General features: G+C 39.8%; 1 protein-coding gene across 1 annotated transcript; it reads right to left on the bottom strand.

Annotated features, from left to right (window-relative positions):
* Positions 1-517: 517 nt before the first annotated feature.
* LOC116423784 (guanylate-binding protein 6-like) lies at positions 518-25,830 on the bottom strand. Its single transcript, XM_031969366.1, has 11 exons — positions 25,252-25,830; positions 22,373-22,568; positions 18,237-18,364; positions 18,016-18,125; positions 15,237-15,433; positions 13,007-13,252; positions 10,390-10,667; positions 8,809-9,021; positions 8,000-8,102; positions 6,117-6,310; positions 518-4,128 (listed from the first exon to the last, which is right to left on the bottom strand). Exons 2-11 carry the CDS (start codon positions 22,560-22,562, stop codon positions 3,997-3,999), a joined length of 1,791 nt encoding a protein of 596 aa, XP_031825226.1. The 5' UTR covers positions 22,563-22,568; positions 25,252-25,830; the 3' UTR covers positions 518-3,996.
* Between the last annotated feature and the right edge of the window lie 495 nt (positions 25,831-26,325).

The raw sequence follows: 26,325 nt of genomic DNA, 5'->3' as shown, positions 1-26,325 counted from the left end.
GACAGACACCCAAATAGTTGATTTTGTCTACAGTTATTTTAAATGGAATTTCTCTTTCTGTCTTTTGCTGATGGGCTTTGTCAGTAACAGAGAGAAATGCAGAAGATTTGTGTGGGTTTATTTTATATCCAGTAACTCTAATAAAGGTGTTAATTTTTCGAGTAGGTTTTTGAATGATTTTCTAGTTCTCTACGTATATCATCATATCATCTACAAAGAGAGATAGTTTTATTTCCTTATTGCCTATTCTAATTCCTTTAAGTTTTTTTTTTCTTTTCTTATAGCTAAAGCCAACATTTTTATTACAAGGTTGAATAATGGTGGTGAAAATGGCCATCCTTGTTTCACCTCTGATCTTATTGGACCTCAACATTCCTCTCTTAGAATCAGACAAATCTGACCACAAAATAAGCAAGAGAGAAATTAGGGACATTAAGAGAATCATAGACAACTTAGAAATAATAGACCTCTGGAGAAAATTGAATAGGGAGAGAAAAGAATGCACTCTTTACTTGGTAGTACACGGCACCTACACAAAAATTGACCATTTATTAGGGCATAAAAACCTCACAATCAAATGCAGAAAGGCAGGAATAGCAAGTGCTTCCTGAAATCTTATATGGTATCTTATGAAATCTTATACGGTAACTTATATGCTATAGTTCATAATTACTACACAAGTCCCTCCATGTAGCTGGTCTGAAATCTGAAAGGATATACTTGAATGTAAGACAGCAGGGTGCTTGTAGTATAGTACCTACTTGGGGGTGGGAGAAGGCGGTTCTCCAAGCACACACTTGATGTAATGTAATGATGTGGTCAATCTAGTTGGGATACACTTAGGGTAATGTGGTGATTTGATATTCTACGGCTGTGCATGCTCAATGTGGTGTGGTGATGTAGTCATGCTGGGGTATTTAAAGGCGTCCCAGAAACAGAGGGCACTCTCAGCCTCAGCTCTTAGCAGCAGCTCTCAGCCACAGAAGACTTCAGGCTCCAGACTCGAGACTCCAAACTCCATCTTTGACCAGCCGAGTGGCTGCTCTCCTGTCTCCTTCACTTCTCTTTCCCCCCTCTCCCAAGACCAAGGACTTTGCTTGGTCCTAAGGTCCTCTAAAGAGCTATCCCAGAAATTACACCTTCACCCCAACAAGGCAAGGATTGAGAGTATTTATTGTATTTTCAGTCGTTTTCATCAAATTCTCAGTGCTTTTGGGAGGTTTTCATTCATCTCATTGTTTCAGTCCTTGAAAATTCCTTACTTGTGTCCCACGTGTAACCCTGAATGCACCATAGCCCAATAGCCCTGGCACCTTTAACTTCCCTTAGAGCTTGTGAGCAGTGATCACAAAGACAAAGTAATCTCTTACAGTGTTATTATCACTCATTAACCAATCCCCCAAAATGTCCTCTTTGTGTCAGAGATTCTTCTTATATGAGGTTTCTTCTAGTTTTGTTTTGGGATGTTTCCTCCCACAAATGAATCTAGAATTTAAGACCAACATCCGAGTTGTGTATAATCTATAGTTTGCCTTTCTAGTCCAGGGAAAACTCAGTATCTGAGAAGCATTTAGAAAAACTGACTTTGACCTGGATTTCACAGAACTTAGGATATTGACCTGAGCATTAAGGAGAACTCTGGTGAGAAGAAGGATGTCAGAAGCTTCTTCTGGGAAGAAATGAGTAGATGGTAATCTACAAGTATAGAGGAGAGGGACCAGGATGAGAGTGATGTACATACTGACTTCCTCTCTTAAGTCCCCTGTGATCTGGCCCTTTCCTACAAAGACCAATAGACAGACTGATATTAGGGATGTTGAAAAACAAGAATACTGGAAATGGGCTAGAGGTTATTGGAATCTGATTGGTCTGTCAAAATAAGGCTTCACTGCTGGAGTCAGTGCTTCTTCCCTCTGCTTCTCAGGGAATTACTCAAAGCCCAGGTGCAAGATGGGACAATTACTTACCATTTCCTTTTGTCCAAGGGACAGAAGGAGAAAGGAAAGATAGAAAGACAAACTTTTGTTTCTCATGAGCTGCAAGACTAGCCGGGACCTGCACTAGGTTATCTTATTATTTCTCCTTTGAATAATTTTGTCTCTTCATTCTTCTGAAATAAAAATGCCCCTTGAAATTCAACTTGGTTAAAGTATTTTATTTTCTTGCTCAAATTGATAGTGAGAAAACCAAGAGGTTTTTCCTGGTAGGAGAGGGCCCTGAATCCATTTTGACCAGAGAAAAAGTCTGAGGATAATCTTTATCACTTGGGGCTAATAAATCTCTACATCTATATCTATACATAGAAAATAAATCTGTAAATCCATAGAGATAAACACCCAGGGGAAATGAAGCCTATGGAATTTAATATTGACAGAGTTGCACCTTTCTGCTAGTTTACTTTTGTAATCCTGCTGCCCCAGAAAGTTTGGAAACCTCTGAGTAGAAGTTACTTAGTTAGAAGTTGCAAACATTCAGTCTTTTTACCAGGCCATTTAGCCATATAAACTTCACTTATTAGTCAAGAAAGCTCCCTTTGAGTGGAGATTCTAAGGACACAACTTGCAAAGTCAGTTTATTGGACTAGGAAACTCAATATATTGAACATCTTCTGGATCACAGTAGAGAGAGGATTCCTGGGATCTAATATCAACCAAAAAGAGATAAGTTTTTGAGCTGGAAGGGTCAAAGAGCCCATCTAGCTCAGCCTGCTTATTTTATAGAGGAGAAACTTAGCCTGGGGAAAGTAAGGGATTTATCCAAGATCAGTCACATAGGAAGGAAATATCAGGGTTGTCATTTGAGCTCTGACTTTGTGAATACAAATTGTAAGAAAAAAACTGAGAAATCTTTCTGGGCAAAGAAACCAGCCTTTAAGAGCACCAAAGGTAGAGTCTAGAGTCTGCCCAGAATGGTCTGAGACCCAGATATACAAGATTCACAATTATTTATAGTTCTCTTGATTTATATAAATTGCAATCTTATTAGTTATAGTATACTTAGTGTGCAGATTAATGAAGCAGGATTTTGGCTCATACGGGACCCTTTTCCATCATAAGCTCAGGAGCTCACTACATTTTATTATAAAGATGATTGATAAGGTTATATACTTTATAATGATTAGAGTTATACTTCTTAGGTTCACTAACACAGGAATATCCCTGGGACTACCCCATACTTTGGTTACACACAGATTTTCACTGGGTCTATATTCTTCCAATAAGACACAGAGTTACTTTTTATTCTATTAAGATAACTGACAGCCGATAAGTGAATATAAAGCTAAACATGCAAGGTATTAATTATCAATCTACCCCATTTTATAACCCCAAACACTTTCTATTGATAACTTCAAAGTATAAATGTCGGTTTTGAAATCAGGAAGTACTCCACTTGGACTTTTAACAATTTTAAGTATCACAGGAACAAATCTATGTGTTTTCTCTAAAGAGGAGTCAAGAGAGTTGAGAGTTGACCTCTGTAGTGGTCAGAACATATTTGCAATCAAAAGTTCTTGGTATAAGTCACTTCTTCAGTGTCAGTTTGGACAGATCTCTAAAGTAAAGCATTTCATAATATTAGCATTTTTATAGTATATTAAGGTTTCAAAATAACTTTTCTCTTTATCCTCACAAAAATGTGTGAATATATCATTACCCCCATTTTATGATGAGAAATCAAAAACACCGTTTCAGTGACTTTCTTTGGGTCCTAGAAGTAGGCCTATACTTGGCTAATTCCAGATTTGAATTCAGGTCCTCCTGACTTTAAGTATGGCCTTGTTAGGGATAATGAGGCATTGTTCTCTCCAAAATATGCCACATAGCCTGTATGTTAAGGACCACGCACAAGTATGAAGGAGCAGGAAGATTCTCCAAAAACCTCAAATTCATACACAAGGAGATCTTAACTCCATATTTTTTTAGGTGAAACAGCATTATTCGATAATTTTCTTTTGGGAAATTGAAACCTATTTGAATAAAGGCTTGAGTATTGACTTTAATTACTTGCCAGCTGGTTTTCCTGGAACACATTCTCAATATACTTAATCTGTGCTTGTAGGCCTTCAATTGTTTGGTTCATCTCTGCAGCTTTCATTTGACAGCCTTCCTCCATCACCTTCTTTTGTTCCTAAGACAAGACAAGACACCAACATATCAGCATTACACTTCTGGTCATCCCCATTCTATCAAGAACCAGTCACCTTATCTATTTCTGCTAGATAAGGTGTGAGATTTAAGGAGGTTAGGGGAAGGGGAAAATGCAGTGAGGATTTTTCCTCAATGGATGCTCTGGGGCAGTGGGAAAAGCCATTCAGAAATTTAGGATGTCACTTCAATGACTCAGTACTTCTCAACTACCAGAGACAAAAAGCTGGACCTCAGGGCCAGTGCTCAGGTCTGTAGCAGCTGAGCACCAGGCCATTTGAGTTAGAATCATGTTCCTAAAGAGTAGGGAGGAGCTCAATGGTACAGTGCTGACTTAAAGTAAGGATGACCTGAATTTGAATCCTGTCTCTGACTCTTACTAGCTGTGACTGGAATTATGTTCCCCAATCTATAATAGCCCCAGCTGCCCAACTTATGGTGAGCTAATGTTTACTTTGTATGCCTTACCTTGATATTTAAATGCTAGCTCTCATCTTCAGCATTATTCTCAATTTCTAGTCAAGTGGCCCAGATGTTAGAAAAAAAGAGGCAAAAAATACTACCCAGAGAGTGACTCAGGATGGGCTCAAGTCAACTTCAAAAGGGTTTGACCCTTTGCTAAACAGGGAAAGTAATGTGGATGGACATCGAACCTCTCTTACTAGCCTGGGCTACCTCTGGCCAGTTTCCATGAATTTAGGCAGGGCCTGCTCTATTCCATGGCACTTTAGGTAGGGCCTTATTGATAATGGTCCTAAGGGAACCTGATCAGTCACTGGATATGTTTTTGTTCCATGACCCAGCAGTTTGGGGCTCAGGGAGAAGGTTACAATCGACCCATTCTGGGATACTTGGCTTCATCCTAGCAGCCCCAAACCTCAGGGGGCTGTGAAGGTAACTTGCCCGGGTCATGGTCCTTAGCATGGAGAGTTTCTTTTCTCTGCTATGGGGTTAGAAGTCCTAATCACAGGACCTGAAAGGTTCATGTCACTTTCTGTACTCTCAGCCATTTCCTGCAAGGTGGTGCTGATTGTACTGGTAGAAGAAATGTCACTAGTCATCTCCATCACTGAGGGCATAGGGCTGGCACATTCATTCTTAGAAAAGAGCAAAAGATTATGGGATTGCCACACAAGGGTGGCAGAGGGACCTGAACTTAGTACTCTACAATTTGCATAAGAGATGCTGACTGAGACAACTTTAGCAAGGAAAGTTGACAGGATTTTCTGCCTTCAAGAAAAAATAGATCCTGATAGGTGTGATGAGGGTGATTACTCATAAAATTCAAAAATAGTTTTAAAGCTGAATGCCAAAGTAGTTGGGATGGCCCTGGATCTTTGGTCCAGAGACTTTGGTTCCTGGGTTTCAGAATCTCCTTTTGGGGGTAAAGCCCTTTCCAATTAAGACTCAGAGGAATTCATGGATGTTGCATGGGAGAAAACCACTGAGGGATGTTTTCTAAAGAGATGGTTGTGTGCTGAGTTGTCAGCCTTGTAGAAAAGGGATGCAGCAAAAAAGCTTCTGGGAATTAGGTCTCAGCTTTGAACTAATTGTGTCTTCTGGGTGACTAGAAAAGCACAGACTTTGGTGGGGGCTTTGGAACTTTTGACTTTCAGGGAGTGAAGACTTGAAGAATGATTTGAGCTTCATAAAGACTTGCCTGGGCAGCTCATTGGGAGAGTTGGAGATGCCCTTTGAGTGACACAAAACTCACTGGACACAAAACAGGAACAGTTTGCATTCAGTGAGGTAGATGTTAGTGACCCTATATTACAGGTGAGGAAACTGAGGATAGGAAGGAGAAAAGGGCTCAAGCCTAGAACTTCTGATAAAAAGTCCTGGCTCCTTGCTCTTCACCATGCTGAGTCACATGAAGACAAATTTGTCTTTCCTGTTTGTCAGCCCATCTCTTTCCTACCATGGTAGTAGTGTTACATCCCAAGAATACCACTGATCCCTGTCTCCCTGTACCTTCAGTTTAGAGTTCAGAATCATTTTCTGTTCTTCCAGGATCTTGTATCTATATTCCACCATCTTCCTTGTCAATTGGTTCCCGATTTCTTCATAACTTCTCTGCTGAGCTTCCATCTTTTGCTGCATTTCAACTTGTTGCTGTTTCAGCAACTTCTTTTCTTTCTCAGCTGCTTCTCTTTTGATCTGTTCAACTTTTGGAGGGAATAGAAAGCTTGAGATTAAATAAGTAAAATAAGTATTCATCTCCTGTCAGTTAGTGAACAATCTGTTAATGAGTGCTTCCTAGGTCCTGTGCTAACCACTTGAGAGACAAAAAAAAGTAAAAACAATTTTTTCCTGGAAATGCTGACAATCTAATGGTAGAGCCTACATTGAAATCATTATGTCGATTCAAGAAATATAATAATGAGGAGGCAAGATGAATGGGGGAAGTGGAAATCACATTAACAGCTGAAGGGATGAGGAAAGGCCTTTTGAAGGAAGTAGAATTTAATTGATTTAACTCAGGGAGTTAAGATTAGGTAAGGGGCAATGTTTTTCCGATCATTAATGGCTAGTGGAAAGGCCTGGAGAACAGAGATGGCTTGGTGTGTCTGGGTACTGCAAGAATAGGAGGAAAGTGGTGCTAAAACAGCAGGCAAAGGGAAGAACAAATTATAAGACAACAGATAGCAAAGGGTCAATTTGTGTTGAACTTTATATGATAAATAGAGGAGTTCATGTCTGATTTTAGAGGTAATAGCAAGTCATTTTTATGACTTTTAGTCAAGGAAACTGAGGGAATTAGGAGCACAAGGGCTTGAGTGTAAGAATTGAGTGAGCCTCACTAACTTGATACTGTGCCCCAGTGATGTAACCAACTCAGTTTAATTTCTCTTCTGTTATGGATCTTGTCCAAATTCTGAAAGTGAGAAAAATTTATTCAGTTGTTGGAATTACTGTACTATAGGGTTGCCTATATAATTATAATTATATAATTACTGTATTATATAGTTGCATATATAGATTTAGATATAGATATACTCTCTGGGGCAGGAGCAGTATCTGTTCTATAGGTTAGCGTATTCTTTTTCTTAAAAAGTATTTAAAATATTCGGGTACATGAATTTTTTTACAACTGTGCATCTCAAGCTACCTATATTTTTGGTCTAAAAATATCCCTTCCTGATCAATAAGGTACTTTTTCCATGTTGCTTTGATTGTTGAGAAATATTGACAAAATAGTAGGATGTTTTCTGAATTCTGGGATTTTCAATGGAAAAGTGTGCATTCTTTTTAACTAATTTGGAACCTGATGACATAATATCAAATAGTTTCCTTTTAATTAATTGATATTATTTGATTATTTTTAATTTTAATTTTAAAATTTAATTTTAATGTATAGAAGTCTTTCTCCCCTATTTTTTGGATCCAGTGCCAAAGCTGAGGAAGGGCCTGATCCCAATGCAGGGGGCAGCTGGCGTGCATTGCTTAATATATATCCATTTGCTCAAAAGTTTGGATCTTTGTTTCCTTTTTGTTTGTCTCTCATTTGCCACAAAATCATTGAGCAGAAGGGTGACAGATGCATTTTCTCCTGAACTCAGATTGTAAACTGATTATGAGATAGGGATGGCAATTTTAAAAATTTCTCTTTTCTTGATTAGACCCACAGAACAAGAGCTGACAGTGTCTGGGAGAGTAGCATTTTATAATCTGCTACATTTTACAATCACGATCACAGTTACTATTAAAAATACAGCAGGACATGAGAACATAGAAAAGAAGGAATCCTAAATGTTTCACAAGAGTCTCCCTGACCCACAGAAGCCCTTGGGGAAGGCCCAAACCCATCATAATCCCTGCATGATTAGATCATCACCCAGCACAGCTTCTTATACCTTCCAAGACCTTCTCTTGTGCACTGAGAGCTTGATCTGTCTGCAGGATGTAATCTTCCATCACTGACAATAACTGTAGAAATTTTTGGAGGACCTCATCTGCCTGGACAAGCAAATAAGCAGAGACACATAATTTTCCTCAGACTCCATCAGTTCCTGGGAAGGATATAGTCTCTGGGGCAAGAGCAGTGTCTGCTGTATAGGCTAGAGTATTCTTTTTCTCAAAAAGTACTGAAAACATTTGGCTACTTGATGATCTCAAGTGACTAAACACAGGTCAGAGTAACAAAAAGCCAGGGCACAGGAGGTCCAGCTGCAGACATCACAATTCATTCCAAGCTGGAACCTGAGCAATCAGGGCAGCCTGCATTAGGCCTGGCCTTTTAAGACCTCTTAAGGGCCAGCTTCCTAAATAGCTTATTCTCTAGGCCAGGGGTCCTCAAACTTTTTAAATAGGGGGCCAGTTCACGGTCCCTCAGACTGTTGGAGGGCCGGACTATAGTAAAAACAAAAACTTTGTTTTCTGGGCCTTTAAATAAAGAAATTTCATAGCTCTGGGTGAGGGAATTAAACGTCCTCAGCTGCCACATCTGGCCCCGGGCCTTCGTTTGAGGACCCCTGAACTAGGCAATAGGAAGTGATTTCTTTCAGGAACTTCCAGCTGAGATGTGAACTAAAAATCCCCAAGGCTCTAGACTTTCTCCTCCTGAAAGTTATTGGTAGGAGGCAGTCACTGCTCCAATTCCCAATGCAAACAATGGAACCCTCCTTGTAATGTTACCATTCCTAACCTTCTGGTCTTTCCCCACCTTTAGTCCTTTCCTGGGCATTTGATAATAATTGTTTATTATTTCTTCTCTTTTTTTCTTGAAACGATTGTAACCCCCTGGCACAGAGAAGGTGCCTTTAGAAATGGCTTCTCTCAGGGACTGTGAGAGGTGCTCAAGCTGAGTTTGACAGTATTCGGTCGATAGTTCTTCATTTTGACATATGAAACCATCCTTCTTGGTTTCTAAGATTTGCTGCCAATGAAACAGAAAGACAAGCAGAGAAAAGGGTGAGATGTTAACAGTAGTAATAACAGAAAATGACTGACATGATACCTCAAAAGTTAACTGTTGCGGGCCAGAACTTGAAACAAGGTGATAACTCACTGGAATTGATAGAAACCAAGCTTATGTACTTAAGTTCACATCTTTAAGAGTTCACACATTAGTTCACACATTAGCATTTGAGATTCACAAGTCAGGATTCAGTTGGGAGATTCACAAGTTCAGTGGAAGAGATTCACAAGTCATAGCTCCCACAATCCCACTCTCAGAGGAGGAGTCAACCTTTGAGTTCACACCTCTAAAAGAACATATAAAAGGACAAGCAGCAGAGACTTTTGGGAGATTGAGAAGGAAGGATTTAGAGGGAGGAGAGGCTGAAGCTGGCAGAGGCAAAGGACTAGCTACAAGAGCTATTGGAACCAACCAGGCTATTTTGAAGGAGACAATAAAGGATTTGGATTTTAATACCTGGCTGCATTTGAGATGATTATTGATTTGAACTGAAACTAAGGCTGCCTCCATAAGCACTCCAGGAAACCTGCTCCCAGAGAATGATTATACTTTAGAGAAAAAAACACTACATTTTGGCGCCTGAACAGGAAGTAGTGTTGTGTTCTCTTCTCTAAAGAACTACATTCTTCTAATGTAGTGTTCTCTTGTCTAAAATACAATTGGTATAATAAGGACAGAGGCTAGGGAATGATCTAATTTCTCCTGCTGGGAATTCTCATTTGATGCTTCATCCCTTTCACCTAGTTTAGTTGGCACCTCCCCCTCCTGCTCTTTCTTCCTTTTCCTTCTTCTAACACTTATATAATTTCCTAAAGCCAGTTGTATTAAATTATATGTATTAAGCCTGTCTTTGGAAATTGAGTCAAGTCCATTTGTATTGTAGAATTGACAAAGTTCCTCTCCTACTATTTTCCACTTGTTTAGACCCAATTCTTTTTCATAGAGAACCAAGGAGATGTGTACTTTACAGTTTCTGAGAGTTCAGTGATCTGCTCCAAAATTATAATCAAACCTTGGCTTTTCATAACCTTCACAATGCTCTCTAAACATTTTCCTTGAAGAGAAACAGAAGGCTGTTTTCTCAACATCTGTCCTATTTCAGCTTAAATTCTACTTTAGCTCTTTAATAAAGTTTCTTTGTTGTACTCACCCTAATTTCTGGGTTGAGGAGACTTTTCCACTGAGATCAGGGTTCTGTCAGCCCCATGCTGGGTGCCAAAATGTAGTGTTCTCCAAGGTCAAAATAATTGAAAAGAAGCTGACTAATCTCTGTGTTTAACCCAAAAAGAGAGGTAAGAGGAAGGATAAATGATGGAGAGAACATACCATCAGTTTCTTTTGAACTTTCAGGTAACCTTTGACAGAATCCCTTGTGAAAATTAAGAGAGCTTCCTTCTCACACTCTGTATGCACTCTTAGCAGGTCCTGGAGAGTTTCGGTGGGGAAGTCCACCTTCAGGGCCATCTGCTCCATATAATACTTTACAGCTTTTTGCACAGCATCTGGGCCCTCAGTCTGAGCCAAAGACATCACTGCATTCTCCAGGCAGGGAACGTCACCACTGGAGATTGCCCTCACATAGGTCTCCAGCAGCTTTCCCAACCCTGTTATACAAGAAGAAGTAGAAGAAGATGATGGGAAAAGAACCATCATTCAATGTGGTGCACGTGTCAATCATCTAGGAGAACTCATGGCTAGCCAAAGATCTCTTTGAAAATAATCTTAGGAAGTAAGTTTTCATCACAATTGGACAATTTTGACTAAAGGGGAGAGCTTGACAACTCAATTCAGCCTCTTCTAATGTTTTTAATTATTAAAAAGGTTTGGAAGAGTCAATTATTTATCAAGTCTATATATGCCATTTGTCCAATTCTTCTCATTTCTCCTCATTTTGACCTTTGATCAAGGGAAATGGGTCCAAGCATTCTTCCTTGGGTTTACTCTTGTGGGAATTTCCATCCTTTCCCTGATTCTAGTTCTCTTGCTCTGGCAATGTTTGACCTTGCCTATATGTTTCCTAAAAGGTTCTGGCCAGAAATGAACACTAAATACCAGCTATTGTCTACATGGAGCTACACAATGTCAGGGGAAGAATTACTTCACCTATTCTCAACAATAAATTCTTGAATAATTTTGCATTTCATAAGATGACAGGAAAAAATAATGATTGTTGGAGGGGATGAGGGAAAACTGAGATGTTGATGCATGTTGGTGGAGTTGTGAACGAATCCAACCATTCTGGAGAGCAATTTGGAACTATGCTCAAAAAGTTATCAAACTGTGTATACCCTTTGATCCAGCAGTGTTACTACTGGACTTATATCCCAAAGAGATCACAAAGAAGGGAAAGGGACCTCTATGTGCACGAATGTTTGTGGCAGGCCTCTTTGTAGTGGGTAGAAACTGGAAACTGAGTGGATGCTCATCAGTTGGAGAATGGCTGAATAAATTGTGGTATATGAATGTTATGGAATATTATTGTTCTGTAAGAAATGACCAACAGGATGATTTCAGAAAGGCCTGGAGAGACTTACACGAACTGATGCTGAGTGAAATGAGTAGGACCAGGAGATCATTATATACTTCAACAACAATACTATATGATGACCAGTTCTGATGGATCTGGCCATCCTCAGCAATGAGATCAACCAAATCATTTCCAATGGAGCAGTAATGAACTGAACCAGCTACCCCCAGAGAAAGAACTCTGGGTGATGACTAAAAACCATTACATTGAATTCCCAATCCCTATATTTATGCCCACCTGCATTTTTGATTTCCTTCACAAGCTAATTGTACAATATTTCAGAGTCTGATTCTTTTTGTACAGCAAAATAACGTTTTGGTCATGTATACTTATTGTGTATCTAATTTATATTTTAATATATTTAACATCTACTGGTCATCCTGCCATCTGGGGGAGGGGGTGGGGGGGTAAGAGGTGAAAAATTGGAACAAGAAGTTTGGCAATTGTTAATGCTGTAAAGTTATCCATACATATAACCTGTAAATAAAAGGCTATTAAATAAAAAAAAATTTTGCATTTCAGACTATGTAATTATAGTGAACTTATAATTGATGGAATCATCCACATCTTTTCCCCAAGAATTGTTGTCTATCCATGTCTTTCCTAGCTTCTACTTAAGGAGGTTTTTATAGCCAAATGGAAAACTTTGCATTTCTTTTGCAAGGAGTCATTATCCATTCAGCATCACTGACTTAGCTTTCCCAGACAGCATTGGATTTCATTTAATGTATTAGTTGTTCCTTTCATCTTCGGGCAATCTCCACATTGGATTATCATTCCATTTGCGTGTTCTATAACGTTGACACTCAGAGAAAGGCCTAAAGCTGTAAACCTTGGCCATATAATCTTCCTTTCAATTTAACTTCCTTTAAGGGTCATTCAATAGGTTCTAAATCTACCTCACAGTATTATCATGTTATATCTTGATTTTGTTCATTTTCATAGCATGACACCATGTTAAATAGTCTCTTGAAATCTAAATATGCTAAGATGACTCTATTCTTACTGTCCATATCAAACCTGTTACAGTGACTTGCAAAGAAATTTGCTTCATATGATTCCTTTTCTTTGTGCTCACAAACCATCTTTTTAAAAATGTGCTGTAAAATTTAGTCAGAAATACAAATACAAATCACTTGTTTATAAATTACTAACTACACTTGATTCCCCTTTGGACAATGCTTTGTTCTACTCCTGTAGCAAAGGAAATTTCCTCTCCATCAGAGAACACAGACATGGTCTCAGAGGACATATTTCTAGAGATTTTTATACTGGAAAATGAATTAACAAGAAGAAAGAAACTCATGCTTATAGGAGGATTAATAGGCAAATTTTACAATATTTACACATGAATAAAGAGACAAGGAACCCAACTCAAATTTCAATCAAGAATGCAGTGGGGCTAAGGAAACTTACGTCTTCCATTGATCTTGATACCCCCACTAAGGGTCTTGGGTTTTGCACTGGATAAGATGTAGTAACAAAAGCAGTCTATCTGATTCCTGAACAAAGGCTCCAGTTGTCTATCTGGGACATCTTGAAGACAGGCCAAGAGTGACTTATCTTTTGTTGGGCGGTCAAAAACAAAACAATTCCGTTTTGGAAAGAATTTTCTGATACACTGTCGTGAAAGGTCGGCCATTTCAAATCTGTGGTACTTATCTGAGAAACAGGAAAACAGGGATCAAGGTAAATGTTACATGCATGCCTAGGACAAAGAGCTGAGGAACATGTTTCAGCCTTGGAATTGCTTCATTAAGGTTCTTATGCATCTAGGATACTTCTGGCCTTTTCTTCCTGGAACCCTTAGCTCTCTGCAGACATTTGGTATTAGAGTACCTCCAAGAAAGGGCCTTGTGAATCCCTACAGCTTTTTAGTCATTATCCCACAGTTGTTCTATTTGTTTATTTACCTATCTTTTACATGTTTTCTTCCACTAGCATATAATCTTTTTGAGAGAAACTATTGCATTGTTATTCCTTATGTTCAGCAACTACCATAGCCCCTCAGGTAGAATAGATCTTTACTCAGTGCTTGTTAAATGGAATTGAAGGAACTCATTGTCAAACATGATTTCAAGATATTTTCAGTGGCATGAGTATCCCTGCCAGTATTCCATCAGGAAGTTAGTTACCAGCCTACAATGCTGATAGGGCACAGTAAGAGATTTGTCCTTTTAATATACAAGGCTTTATGAAGCATGTTAAAGGGAGAGAGGTTACAAGAGCAATCACAGAGATGCCTGGGAACGTGTGATGGTCAGGCAGAAGTCTTGAGGACAAGTAAGGTATGTTTGAGAGATATACCCAGTCTTCTTCTGGAATTATCAAGGTGAAAAACTAGCCTACTACCTAATGGATGTATACTTGGGATTTTTTTTTTTTTTTTTTTTTTTTTTTTTTGCTGAGGCAACTGGGGTTAAGTGACTCTCCCAGGCTCACACAGTTAGGAAGTAGCTTGAAGCACCTTTAAAAAGAGATTATGGAGTCAAAAGTCTTAATCTTAAAGATGAGGCAACTGAGGCTGGGAGCCATTGGCCAAAATTCAGCTGTGCAGTAAGAGGCCAGAGCTGAAATTTTCAACGCAAGGCTTCTGATCCCAAATGCCCATTTTCTTTTGGTTGAACCCCATAGCCTCTCAAGTATATGCCTTTCTCTTTTCATCAAAAAGATCTATGCTTTTAGTAGAGAGCAAGAGTCTCTCAGGTTATACTTTGAACTGAAGGAAACAATCCTTAAAATCAAATCATTCCCTTTTACTGAAATTCCATGCTCACCAACAATTAGAGGGCATTTGGAAGCATCATTATCATTTTAAAAATTGACAAAATATAACCTGCTAATAAAAGCTGGGAAAAGTCAGTTAACTCAGGGAATACTCCTTCAGAGAGGTCTCTAGAGTATAAAACTCTAAAGCTACAAAAATGAGATTAATTGACCCTCAACAGAAACCTTAATAAGCATTATAACTAAAAGCCTCCTCTTTTCCTTTGTTCCGGGGACTCAAAAGATTAAGCCCAAGGAATAAGCATTTAAGTTCAAAAAAAGGATGGGGGGAAAAGTGCCAGTTCCCTCTGTACTGACCAGGGCAATACATGTGTTGAAATTTGATTTCTAGGAAATTAGCTTTACTAATTGTTAGGGTCAAAGGAAGATCAGGGCAGCACAAACAGGATGTAAGCTTTGAGATACCCAGATGTGACTGGCTGTGAGTAAACCGGGATCACCTATCTGGGCAGGAATTCCGAACACTCTGGCAGGGACCCTGAACACTCTGAAGTCGTATCAGGATTGGGAAGTGTCTCTGTTTCTGATTGGCTGTGCCTGTGACCTCATGGACCAAATGTAAGCTCAATGGCAGAAGAGCCCAATCATTTTTCACCTGGAGGTGGGCTAAGAGAAGGAACTAAGAGAGTGCAGGACGTCTTAGAGTAGCATGTAACCCACCTGAATAAAGTTCCTGAGCTTGCCTGCAACTACTGTCAAGTGCTCTGTTGTGTTTTAACTGCATCCCTGCTAGACAGCAGCCAGAGGGTCTCTGATGACCTCAGAAAGAGGTAAGATTGAAACAAACACTTATCAATGATTTCTGTGTTGCTCAGGCGTTTACAAAGGTCTCGGGGCAGCAAATTCCACACTGACTTACTGATACTAAGCTTCAAGGCATTTTCCAGGTACTGATCTGAGGTAATGGGGCGTCCATCTGCCTTCAGTTCCTGGGTGAAGTCCCGCACTGTCCACACAAAGTCTGGGAAGAAGCCCACAAACACTTCAGACTCCTCTTCTCCAGCAGCATTAGGTGAGATTTTGACCTTGATTTGCTTGGTCAGTTCTCTTAAGTATCTGAGGTCATGGATAAGGAAAAGCAACACCCCCTGCACCATCATTTCTCAGTCCTGCTTCTCCTTTTACTCTGTTCTCTTCTCTCCACTGAGTCTTATAGACATTCTTTCCCCCTCCTGGGGGGCTTCTCAACTAACAGATTTCAAACATTGTTATAAAAGCAGAAAGGAAGAGCTTTTCAGTGGAGTCCCTGATCAACTTGAAGCATTCTTCAGTCAGTGTTGAGACATTAGGTCTCATCTTATTTCCTGAACACAAGCTCTTATCCTGAACCGGTCAGTCAAGAAGCATTTACTAAGCATTTACTCAGTATGAAGCACAGTTCTAAGTGCTGGGCAGAAAAATAAATGAAAGATGGCAACAGGAGTAGAGCATTGGGCTGGAAATCAGGGAGGTTCATCTTCCTGAGTTCAAATCTGCATCAGACTCTGAGGTGATACCTGGCCAAGCCACTTAATCCTGTTGGATCAGTTTGATCCTTTGCTGAAGAAGGAAATGGGAAATCCATGCTAGTAATTCTGCCCAAAAAACCCCATCTGGCGTCACAGATAGTTGGACATGATTGAACACTTGAACAACAGAATATGTTCCCTCTTTTCAGGGCAGTCACATCCTAATTATGCATAATAGAAATATGATCATAAACAATTATTAATACCATGAACACATTTGGGATTCATGGCTATTTATGTGTGTATATCATTGTGGGTAGCAACATAAATCTTCAATGTAAAGGTCAGGTAATCCCTGAGGGAAGGCAGGAATGTTGGGAAACTTTGTTGAAAGTGAGATTTGAGTGAGATTTGGACGACAGAAGGAAAAGTAGGAAGGGAAGAGGGAGGAAATTGCAGGCATGTAGGACAGTAGGGACAAAGGCACTGAATGAGATGTTACTGTCAGATGAGAAGAACAGCAAAACCAGTGTGCTTTGATGATTGTGTATCAGAAGAAAAAATGTGTATGAAAAGTTAAGGTGTAAGAAAAGAAATATTGATCACATCTTTAAAGTCAGAGAGAAAATTTGATATTTGGTCCTGGGATAATAGTATTTTCTGGTGGTTACGAAATTGATGATGGGGTAACATTGTCAAAGCTGTGCTTTATGAAAAGTTCATTTTTAAAGGAACGGAGGATGAAGTGGGGTGATGAGAGATTTTGGATAAGACTAACCAGTAGCCTATTGCAATTCTCTAACTTTGAGGTGAAGGGGACCTGCACTAGAATAGTAGCAAAACTGATGAAAGAAGGGATGCAGAGCAGAAATCTTATGAATGTAGCAAAGAAAACTCATGATAATTGTTTGGATGTAGATAATGAGAGGGACTGAAGAGATGAGCATGGCAGCTCAATTGAGAGGTGGAAGACCTGGGGGATGGTTGCGTTCATGACATGAAAAGAAGTTGTAAAGATAGAAGGGTTTCTCAGAGAAGGAAATGAATTCTGTTTTGCTCATGTTGAATTTGATATATCTACAGGGCATTCAGTAGGAGATGTCTAACAGACAAATTAAACTGAGAAACTGGAGCTCAGCAGAGTGGTTGGGGCTGGATAAAGACATGAGAATGTCATCAGTGTAAAGATGATGGGTGATTGAGTCCTTTGGAACCAATGTGATTTTCAAGCTAGAAAGTAAAATGGGAGAAAAACCTACAAGACCACAATGATCAGTTGCCATGACTTGAACGTACAACATCTAGCACAAGAGAAGAGGGAAGATCCAGATTAGCAGGAAGAAAAAAGAGGAGAAATTGTGTCATGAAAGTCAAGAGGGTGAGGTTATCTTGAAGAGCTTGCTTCACAATGGCAAAGACTGCAGACAAGTGAAGAAGGATGAGGTTTGAAAAAGGACCTCTAGCTATGGTAGTTCAGAAATTATTGGTCACTTTGAAGAGAGGAGGTTCAATTGTATAAGGAGGTCAGAATGCAGGCTGCAGAGGGTTGAGAAGCTTCTTACTGTGTTTCACTGTGAAGGAAGAGAGAGAATTGGAGCTTTTTGAGAAATTTCATAGCACCAAGGAAGATTTTTAAAGAATGTGCAAACATGGCTGATTATTCATGTGACAAGGAAGCACTAATAGATGGGGAGGCCTGAAGATTAGTGAAAGAGGAAGAATGAGAGAAAGGATAACTTGTTAGAAAAGATAGAATGAGATGGAATCAAGGGTATAAGAGGTTTGCTTTGGCAAGGAGAAGGGCCATCTTTTCATAGAAGAGAGGATGGGATGTAAAGGAAGACCAATGTGGTGAAAAAAGTAGAGAAGGAGCTTGACAATTATAAGGCAGAGGGAATGATGCAATGATCAAGACATTTCAGAGGCTCTTCATTGTGAAAATAGAATACTTATTTATAATGGCGATCTGTACCATGGCCCCCCATGTCTGAGCTTCATGCCAGCCTATCAACCAAGGATAAGCCAATCTGGCTTGGCAACATTGAGCCCCAGAAGGTTGAACACCCAATGATGGGTATTTTGGGGCAGAGTAACTCATGAGGACAGGTCTTTAACTCTGCAGAGTTTGTCCCGGTGAGGGAGCACCTGCATTAAGATGATCATGAATGTTCTGAAGTTCTGAAAGGATACTGCATCTGTGCCAAGGCCTGGTGGTCGATGGCGTTCATGCTGTTGTACACAAAAGTACTGCTGAGCAGGATGGCCAGGACAACAATCCACGAGTCATTCTTGGGGTCACCCTACAAACAGATTATGCTAGTGGGGCTCCCCAGGGAGGGGGGAAGCTCACTCATTCTTAGGTCATAGTGCTAGGGAGGGCAACTGAGTGAGCAGAACGTCATTGTTTTTACCTTTTCTACATCCCCAAGGCCCTCCGTGTCAAGCAGAACTAAGACATGGTCCTGTTTGCTGGGGTGAGGGACGCACCACATCCAGATGCCCTTTGTCTCAGACTGCACGGTGGATCCCAGGGAGAAGACTGCAAGGGAGAGGTGAGACATGAAGGTCCAGTGGAGGAGAAAGCCCAGAGGCTTCAGTAGCCCAACTCTGAGAACACAGCTAGGATTTGTATAGGATATACATGTCCTCTGTCTTCATAATTATCCTATGAACTGCATTGTTATAAGTTTATTATCAGAATTTTTTAAAAAATACTTTTAATGGTATATCATATATTTTCAAATACATGAAAAGATAGTTTTTCACATTCACCTTTGCAAAGCCTTGTATTTCACATTTTTCTTCTTTTCTCAGCCTCCCCAGAGGGAGCAAGCAATCTGATATATATTAAACGTGCAGTTCTTTTCACATATTTCCACATTCATCATATTTGATAGATCAATAGAGGAAAATGGGTGAAAGGAAATAAATGAAGCAAACAAACAATAGCAAGAAAAAGATGAAAATGTTATGCTTTCATCAACAGTCAGTCTTCATAGTTCTCTCTCTGGATGTGGATGGCACTTTGCATCACTAGTCTATTGGAATTGTCTCAAATTACCTTCTTACTGAAAAGAGCCAAGTCCATGGAACTATGTATTTCTTTTATCTCCATTTGAAATAGGTGCAAACTGAGACTGGAGGGGGAGTGTATATATTAGCAGCCCAGGGTGGCACAGCCAGGAAGCAGCTTTCACACTCAGGTCTTCCTGCTTCCCAATCCCACATTACCCAGTATCAGCAGCTGGGGCCAGAGGAGTTCTTGCATTCAGCCCACCCATAGCTTGGAGATTAGACTTGTGGTGTAAGATTTATGATAAAACTGGTAAACAAACTCAATGTGAGTTTCTGGTGTGCATGGAAACATCTTTTTCTTAACAATAGCAGCCACACTGAAGGATGTAAAGTGTTTAGACCAATAGCAAAAAGCTGAGCATAGAGAAGAGAGTAGCTGAGAGAAAAGCATCATGGGAGAGTTAGTCGAGAACAAGGAAGCAATTGCTCCTAATGGACCAATGGATGCAGGACAGTGGTGAGAGGATGGAGAAGTCACTGAGTTTCTGTGGGCGCCTCCTCCAGCCCATCCCCAGGAAACTTTTTAAGGCCTGAAGTGACAGGGGATAACTGATCTACATGGGAAGTCAAAGCCTCTACCCTGAAGGAAGCACAGGCCAGTTACAGCCTCCCCTGCCTCTCAGCACACACACAACCCAGAAATGAGAAGAGTTCCTAGAATCGAATCGAGCCAGTTTCAGTTTCATTCTGAGTCAGCAAATGATTCCCTAAAACTGCCCTTGTACCAACTCTGCTAATAGGGAGGTGGAAGCAAAGGAAACGGACTGTTATCAAATATCTGGCACTGTGCTAAGCTCTTCAAAATAACTTCTCATTTGATCCTTAAAAAAGCTGGCCACAGAGCTTCTAATATTAAATCTACATTTCAATTGAGGAAAAGGTGACTTGCCTAGAATCCTACTGTAAGTCAGCCTGTGAGTCCACATTTGAATTTGGGTCTTGCTGACTGCATGTTCACTATTCTGTTCCCTGTGATGGCTTGTCTAGAATGCCCCTGGACCAAACATCTACACAAAGAGCCTACTTTTTCTTGATTCCATTATAGGCCAAATTATTTTCTCCTTAAGAAAACTTATCTTTCTTTCCCCTATTTTCTGTCATTGGTTTTGGTTTTGTTGGTATTTATTTTGTTATTTTTGTTTGCATTCTTTTAAAGTATCCTTGTCATTTGAATTCTATAATTTCTGTACTCATTCGTTTGCCAGGTTTACCTTAATTTTGCCTGTAGCAAAGCAGGGGTGATCCTACAGAGCCCCTGAACAGTATTACTAGATTTATGAAAGAGCCCAGAATACAACTCTTGCGCATTTGAACCCACCACCAAGAATACTGCTGTAGCAATACCGCTCCTATATGAAACACATGACTGAAAAGTCTTTCATATTTAAATATAACATTCTAATTTCCTAAAAATAAAAGCAATTTCAATTAGGGCTCCCATAAAACTTCTGACAACAAGAAACTTTACTAAATTCCCAGAAAAATCCAAGAAACTAAAAAGCAAGTTAGTATGACTACCCGACATCCTACTATTATTTCCTAGAACTATGTAAATTTATTTAGGGAATTTAGTGGTAGAAACTTAGAAAATTTACCCAGGAAAACCTAGTAACTAACTATTACCCACAGAATTGATAGAAGGAAAAGCCCAGAACATTTCTTCCTACAAATATGAGAAAGTATTATATAAAAACATCTATTATATTATAAATATTCCCAAACCTAGTAGAAACTCCTAAGTAAATAAACCTGTAACTATTAATACTACTAACACAACTATTTACCCCAACACAACCCTCAGCAAACTACCATTTAACCTCAATGAAATCCATTATCCCTACCCTCCTAATCTATAACTCTAAACATTAAGTGGCCAATGTTACTCGCGCTCACACATGAAACATCCAATTAATTAATTATAATACTTTTAGAAAGCAAAAAACCCCAATGTAGAGATCTTTGCCAGAAAACCCCTAACCAGGAAGTAACAGGGTCTGGGTTCAAATATTCTGTTGTTTACAACCTGTGTAAATTTGGATAAATATCACTATGCTTCTCTGGGACTGTGTTTCTTCAGTTATAAAAAAAAAAAAAAAAAAAAACAGGGAGTAAGTGAAAATATTTCCTATGATACTCTCAACTCCCAATTGGTAAAACCTATAGAACTATAATATACTGAAATATTTCCCCTTTTACTGTGGCTACTTTGACTAATCACAAGTAACTGAGAACCACTTGTCAAACCAACATAATGCAAACAGAAAACCATAACTCACTTAGAAAACAAGAACCCCAGGAAAGTGAAAGGCAATTTTGAGAACAAGCAAGAAACAACAACAGAGAGACACTTACCAATTTTAAAAATATGAAACATTTCCAATCCTAAACAAACGAATCACCATATCATGAAAACACTTATTCTAGAAATTTCATTCCACAAATACTCACAAAATACATAATCTAACTCTTTAAGTAGACACTTACCATCCCAACGCCCCTTCTCTCTACCTGGAAACTCCCCCTTTTTCCTCTCTGTCTTTTGGTTTCCCTATTTTTTCTTCAATTCTCAACTACAATTAAACTACAATTAAGTGAGAAGCTTTTCTAAAATCCACTTTCATACACAAGTACCTTTCTTTCCCTCCTAAAAAGTTATTTCCCCAAGTACCTCATATGAATACCATTTCCATACAATTATTTACATGCTTCTCTCCCCATTTAAGTATCCCAACTCCCTGAAGGCAAGGGTGAATGTCCCTTTCTACTCCATATCCAAGCGCTTAGAAATAATTTCTATCGCACAAGAGAGCATTTAACAAATTCTTTGGGCAACAGAAAACAACAGTGAATAAGAAACCAATTTTAAAACCCTTCATCAAGTCTCAAACTTACCTCACAACAACTCTCACCCTATGGCATAATAAGATACCCAAAAGTAACCCCAAAAACAAAAACTTTAATTTCCACAGAAACAACCTAGGGCAACTTTAAATGAACAAAGCTGAGTAAAATGGCAAACAGGGGCAGATTGTGTAGAGTAAGAAAACTGTGTGCTATGACCTGTGATGGACTTGGTTCTTCTCAGCAATGCATTGATTGAAGACAGTTCTAACACTCTTGAGATGAAAAATGTTAACCACAGACAAAGGGACAACTATGGGGACTGAATGCAAATGAAAGGATCCTATTTGCACCATACACCTTTTAGTTGCTTGTTTGCCTTTTTGCTCATGGTTTTCCCTTTTGTTCTGATTTGTCTTTCATAACATAACTAATGTGGCAATATGTTTAACATCCTATAACCTCTATGAGACTGTTCTTGAGGAGGGAGAAGATAGGAAGGGGACAAAATGGAACTCAAAATCCTACAGAAATGAATGGCAAAAGCTATCCATATATGTATTTAGGAAAATAAAATACTATTGAAAAATGACGCCAAAATAGTTTTTCATAAGCTAAATACTCCACTTACATGGGTTCAATCCTGCCAGCCGTTTCATCAAGTAGGATTTCCCAGTACGGCGCAGTCCAGCAATAGCTACCACTATCACTGGCTTGGTGATTGAAGTTAGAATTTGTAGAGCATGTGGGTTTAACTTCAGCTCTCCATCAATGTTTTCTACCAGACATATGGGGGTTTCCATGAAAACTGCTAATGACATAGTCACCTGTAATTGCAGAGAAGCCCCTTAGACAGCAATCATGTTTCAAAATTTATATAAAACTCAACTGAGATAGACTAGATGAGTTACAGATTAATAACAGCAGAAGAGAGGCTTCTCTGTACTTGTGAAATTTTACATTTAGCAACACAGAGCTGATAATGACAGCTAATAATGATGATAAGAATAATAATGGCGATCATAATAATCTTTCTGTATTGTTTTGAGAGATATAAAGCTCTTTATAAATGTTATCCCCATGACAAGCCTGGGAGATAAGTACAATAATTATGTCCATTCTTATAGATGAGGAAACTGAGGCAGAACCTTTCTGGGTTTAAACACGTCTTCCTGATTGCTAGCTCCGGCACCACTGAGCAGTCTTGACACCAAGTCTTTATTCTTGATCCCTAGAGCATTCTTATGCACCTAGCAAAACTATTTCTAATCTTTCAAAGTTCCGTGCTGGCAGTTTCCTCCTGGTAGAATAACCATATTTCTTTGTGTTATGTGGTCAATCCACGTCCACAATGTCCATGGCCATGAGTTGGTGTGAGACATGGATGATCTTGGGCAATACTTTGAGATAAATAGCTTTGTATTAGTGCTTGTGCTACTTCCTTCTTAGGGTTGCCTGAGTGACTTTGGGGTGATTTTGATCCATCCTTCCCTTCTCATACCCCATCCTGAGGTGTCTGATTACTCCTTCATTTTCTACTTCCTGCCTCCTGTTTTCTCCTCTGGATTTATGGACACCACAGAGCTCCTTGATTTGACGGTGGCATGCTGGAATCATGGTAGAGTGGACAGAATTGGTTTGGGAATTGAGAAGTCATAGATTAATAGTATCTCTGACATGGCCTGGCTGTCTAACTCTAGGTATATCACATACCCTGCCAATGAGCCACCGATCTTTGTAAGACTGACTATAAATTGCAGAACTGTTATAGGCTGCAGTAGTAGTGAGCATTCCAGCCTTAGGATATTATTACACCAAGGAAACTTCAGCTCGACATTATAGAAAATCATTGGTGGAAGTCACTTCTTTTCCACATAGTAACAAGAACCCTAAATTCTAACCTGACAAAAGGAATCTAGACCCAGCCCCTCAGAGACTGCTCAGGTAATGAGTGAGATAATGGACATTCTTAGTCCCTCGAGGTAAAGGAGGCCCTAGGCCCAGAAGCCAGTTGAACCCAACCCTTACACAAGTACTTTACTGTCATTTTTGGGAGCCAAAATCTGAAGCCAGGAGTGGGGACAGTCATTTTCCTTGTCTGACTTCCAGGCAAGATTCCTTTTGCTTGGTTTGTCGATGTTTCCCCTGGCTTTCGGTCCAATGTAGATAGTTTATGGATCTTTATTCTGGGGAACTTCCCAGAACTTGGACCATGGTTTCCTTTACCATGTTAAACATGGAGGGCAGGCTGCCTCTGCATCTACTCTGAGCTCACATAATATGGTTCCCACTAGATGATGTGGGGCAATGAATGGAGACTTTTCTCATTTCTCTTCAATATGAAATGCCCAATACCTAAATGTTCTGGGTCAGGAAAGCACAAGGAAAAGGGACAGGATGTGCCATCCCCTAACATGGAGCTTATTGAGGCCATAAGGCAAGGTGGTTATAGGGTAGGGTCTGGAATTGGGAGCATCTGGACTTGTATCCTGTCAGCTACACATCCCCATGAGTCATCAAGAACTTATTATTTCTTCACATCAGGTTCCTTATCTGTGCACTGGGCATAATAGCAAAGTGTGGCTTCACTGGGTTCTTGTGTGGCTTAAATAAGGCAATACCTCTTTAAAGGTAATTCAGATGCAGTCTAGTGTTATTTCTCTTCCTACTTTCCATGCTCGTTTTTAAAAAGGTTTAGTTTGGACGGCCCCTAACGAATTTGCTCAATCTGTTCTTTGCCTCCTGGATCACTGTCTTGAGCTGGTGAGCACAGGCTGACAATAGAATATCAATTGAACAAGCAAATGACAGAGTACTATGGTATCTTTGCTAGGAAAACCCTACAGACTCAGGCCTATGGGATCAGGAAGAATCAGACATGAATGAACAATTGAAAACAACTCCTGCTAGTAATTTCCCCATGTGAAGGCTAATCTTTTGTTAGGAACCAAGCCCTGGCAATCCTCCCAGCATTCTCCCACTGAACAGCAGGGAGCCCATAGAGCCCAAGGAGACTAGCAGAAGGACCATTGCTGCTGTTCATACCCCAACCACCACTTATGAAGGAGCAGGGCTCTCCTGGGAGTCACTCACACAGAATTAGGAGTGAGAATATACTAGCACTCTGTCTACATTTATCTCCTGGCTGACAGCTACATCACATCTGGAATATTCTGGGAATTCACCTCCCCTGCTTGTGAGCAGTTCTCTTCCCAGCTGATATAGACTCCAGCATGCTGGCAAACTTTACAGATCTTCCTTCTCCCAGCAAAAACAAAGGCCATTGTCCCTAAGATTGCCTAAGTGACAGAGGACCAGGCTCTGCAAGCTTGAAATCCAGTTCTAGTGTGGTTTCCCCTCCACTAGGCTGAGAATCACTGATTCCATACTTCTAAGTCACTCAAGAAATCCGGTCACCCCATTCCCTGTCTGTGCACACATTTCATCTCCACTTTTACCAAGGAAAAAAGATACAGAAAAGGTAAGAGAAAACTTACTAATTACACTTACCTATGTCACGAGGCTCCAAGCCAAACTCTCCCAAAGTTTCCTCTTTTTCTTTCTCCCAGCTCCTCTCTCCTTTTCTCTTCTTCTCTCCTCTCTTCTTTCTGTTGCTTTTCAAAAAGCTTCTCTGATTTTGAGTAAGGAAAGAAAGGGTGGGAGGGACAAGAGAAAATGAAACCAAAAGCAAATCTTGCTCTTTCTAACTTCCTCAGCCTAAAATGGAAGACTAAAGCAGATCTATGGGTGTGGGGTTTAAGAAATGAGTTAAATGCCCAAGTATTTCCCGGATAAAAGGGCTTTCCAGCTTTGTAGCTGCCAGGAGAAAAGGAAAGAGCAGAGCAAATGTAGGTCCCCCAGGTCAGTCCTCCAGGTAGATGGAACTTCTCCAGTATTATTTACTCACCAAAGTAGGAATGACCCCAAACCTAACTAGATTTCTAGCCTCATCAGTTATGGCCCTTGATTTCATTCTTTCTGATTCAGTATTTCTTTCTTCATAGAATGTCAGGGCAAAAGGGATAGCCAATTGGATCAGTGCACAGGTGCCCACTCAGTTCCCAGGCAAAGCAGGTTTGAGAGGGCCACCTCCCCAGCACCAGCACCCCCAAGGTTTGCTTGGGGAATGCTCATCCCTGAGGAATTGGCAGAGCTACTCTCAGCACATGCTAATAAATCCCTAGAGTTTAGAATTCTTCATACTGCCATGAGAGGCAAACTCATTGATCTCTAAAGCTAAAAGAGTAGTATAACCTGGTATAGTATTTCCCCCATGAAAGGGAAAGGTAGAGGGAAGCACTGCAGTTCTCCCCAGGATGGTGATTTTGAGAACAGTACAAATTCACACTCATGTTTTTCCATCCTCAAAGGAATGGTCCTGTCTGGGAGTGGGGCAACTCACAGCATAAAAATAGAAATTTCCTTTTATTCAGACTCTTTTTTTTTTAATTTATTTTTTATTTAATAGCCTTTTATTTACAGGATATATACATGGGTAACTTTACAGCATTAACAATTGCCAAACCTCTTGTTCCAATTTTTCACCTCTTACCCCCCCCCCACCCCCTCCCCTAAATGGCAGGA

Source organism: Sarcophilus harrisii, chromosome 4 (genome assembly GCF_902635505.1).
Source record: "Sarcophilus harrisii chromosome 4, mSarHar1.11, whole genome shotgun sequence".
Lineage (NCBI taxonomy): Eukaryota > Metazoa > Chordata > Mammalia > Dasyuromorphia > Dasyuridae > Sarcophilus > Sarcophilus harrisii.
Note: the sequence above shows the minus strand (reverse complement) of the source record. Positions and strands in the feature narration are given on the sequence as shown.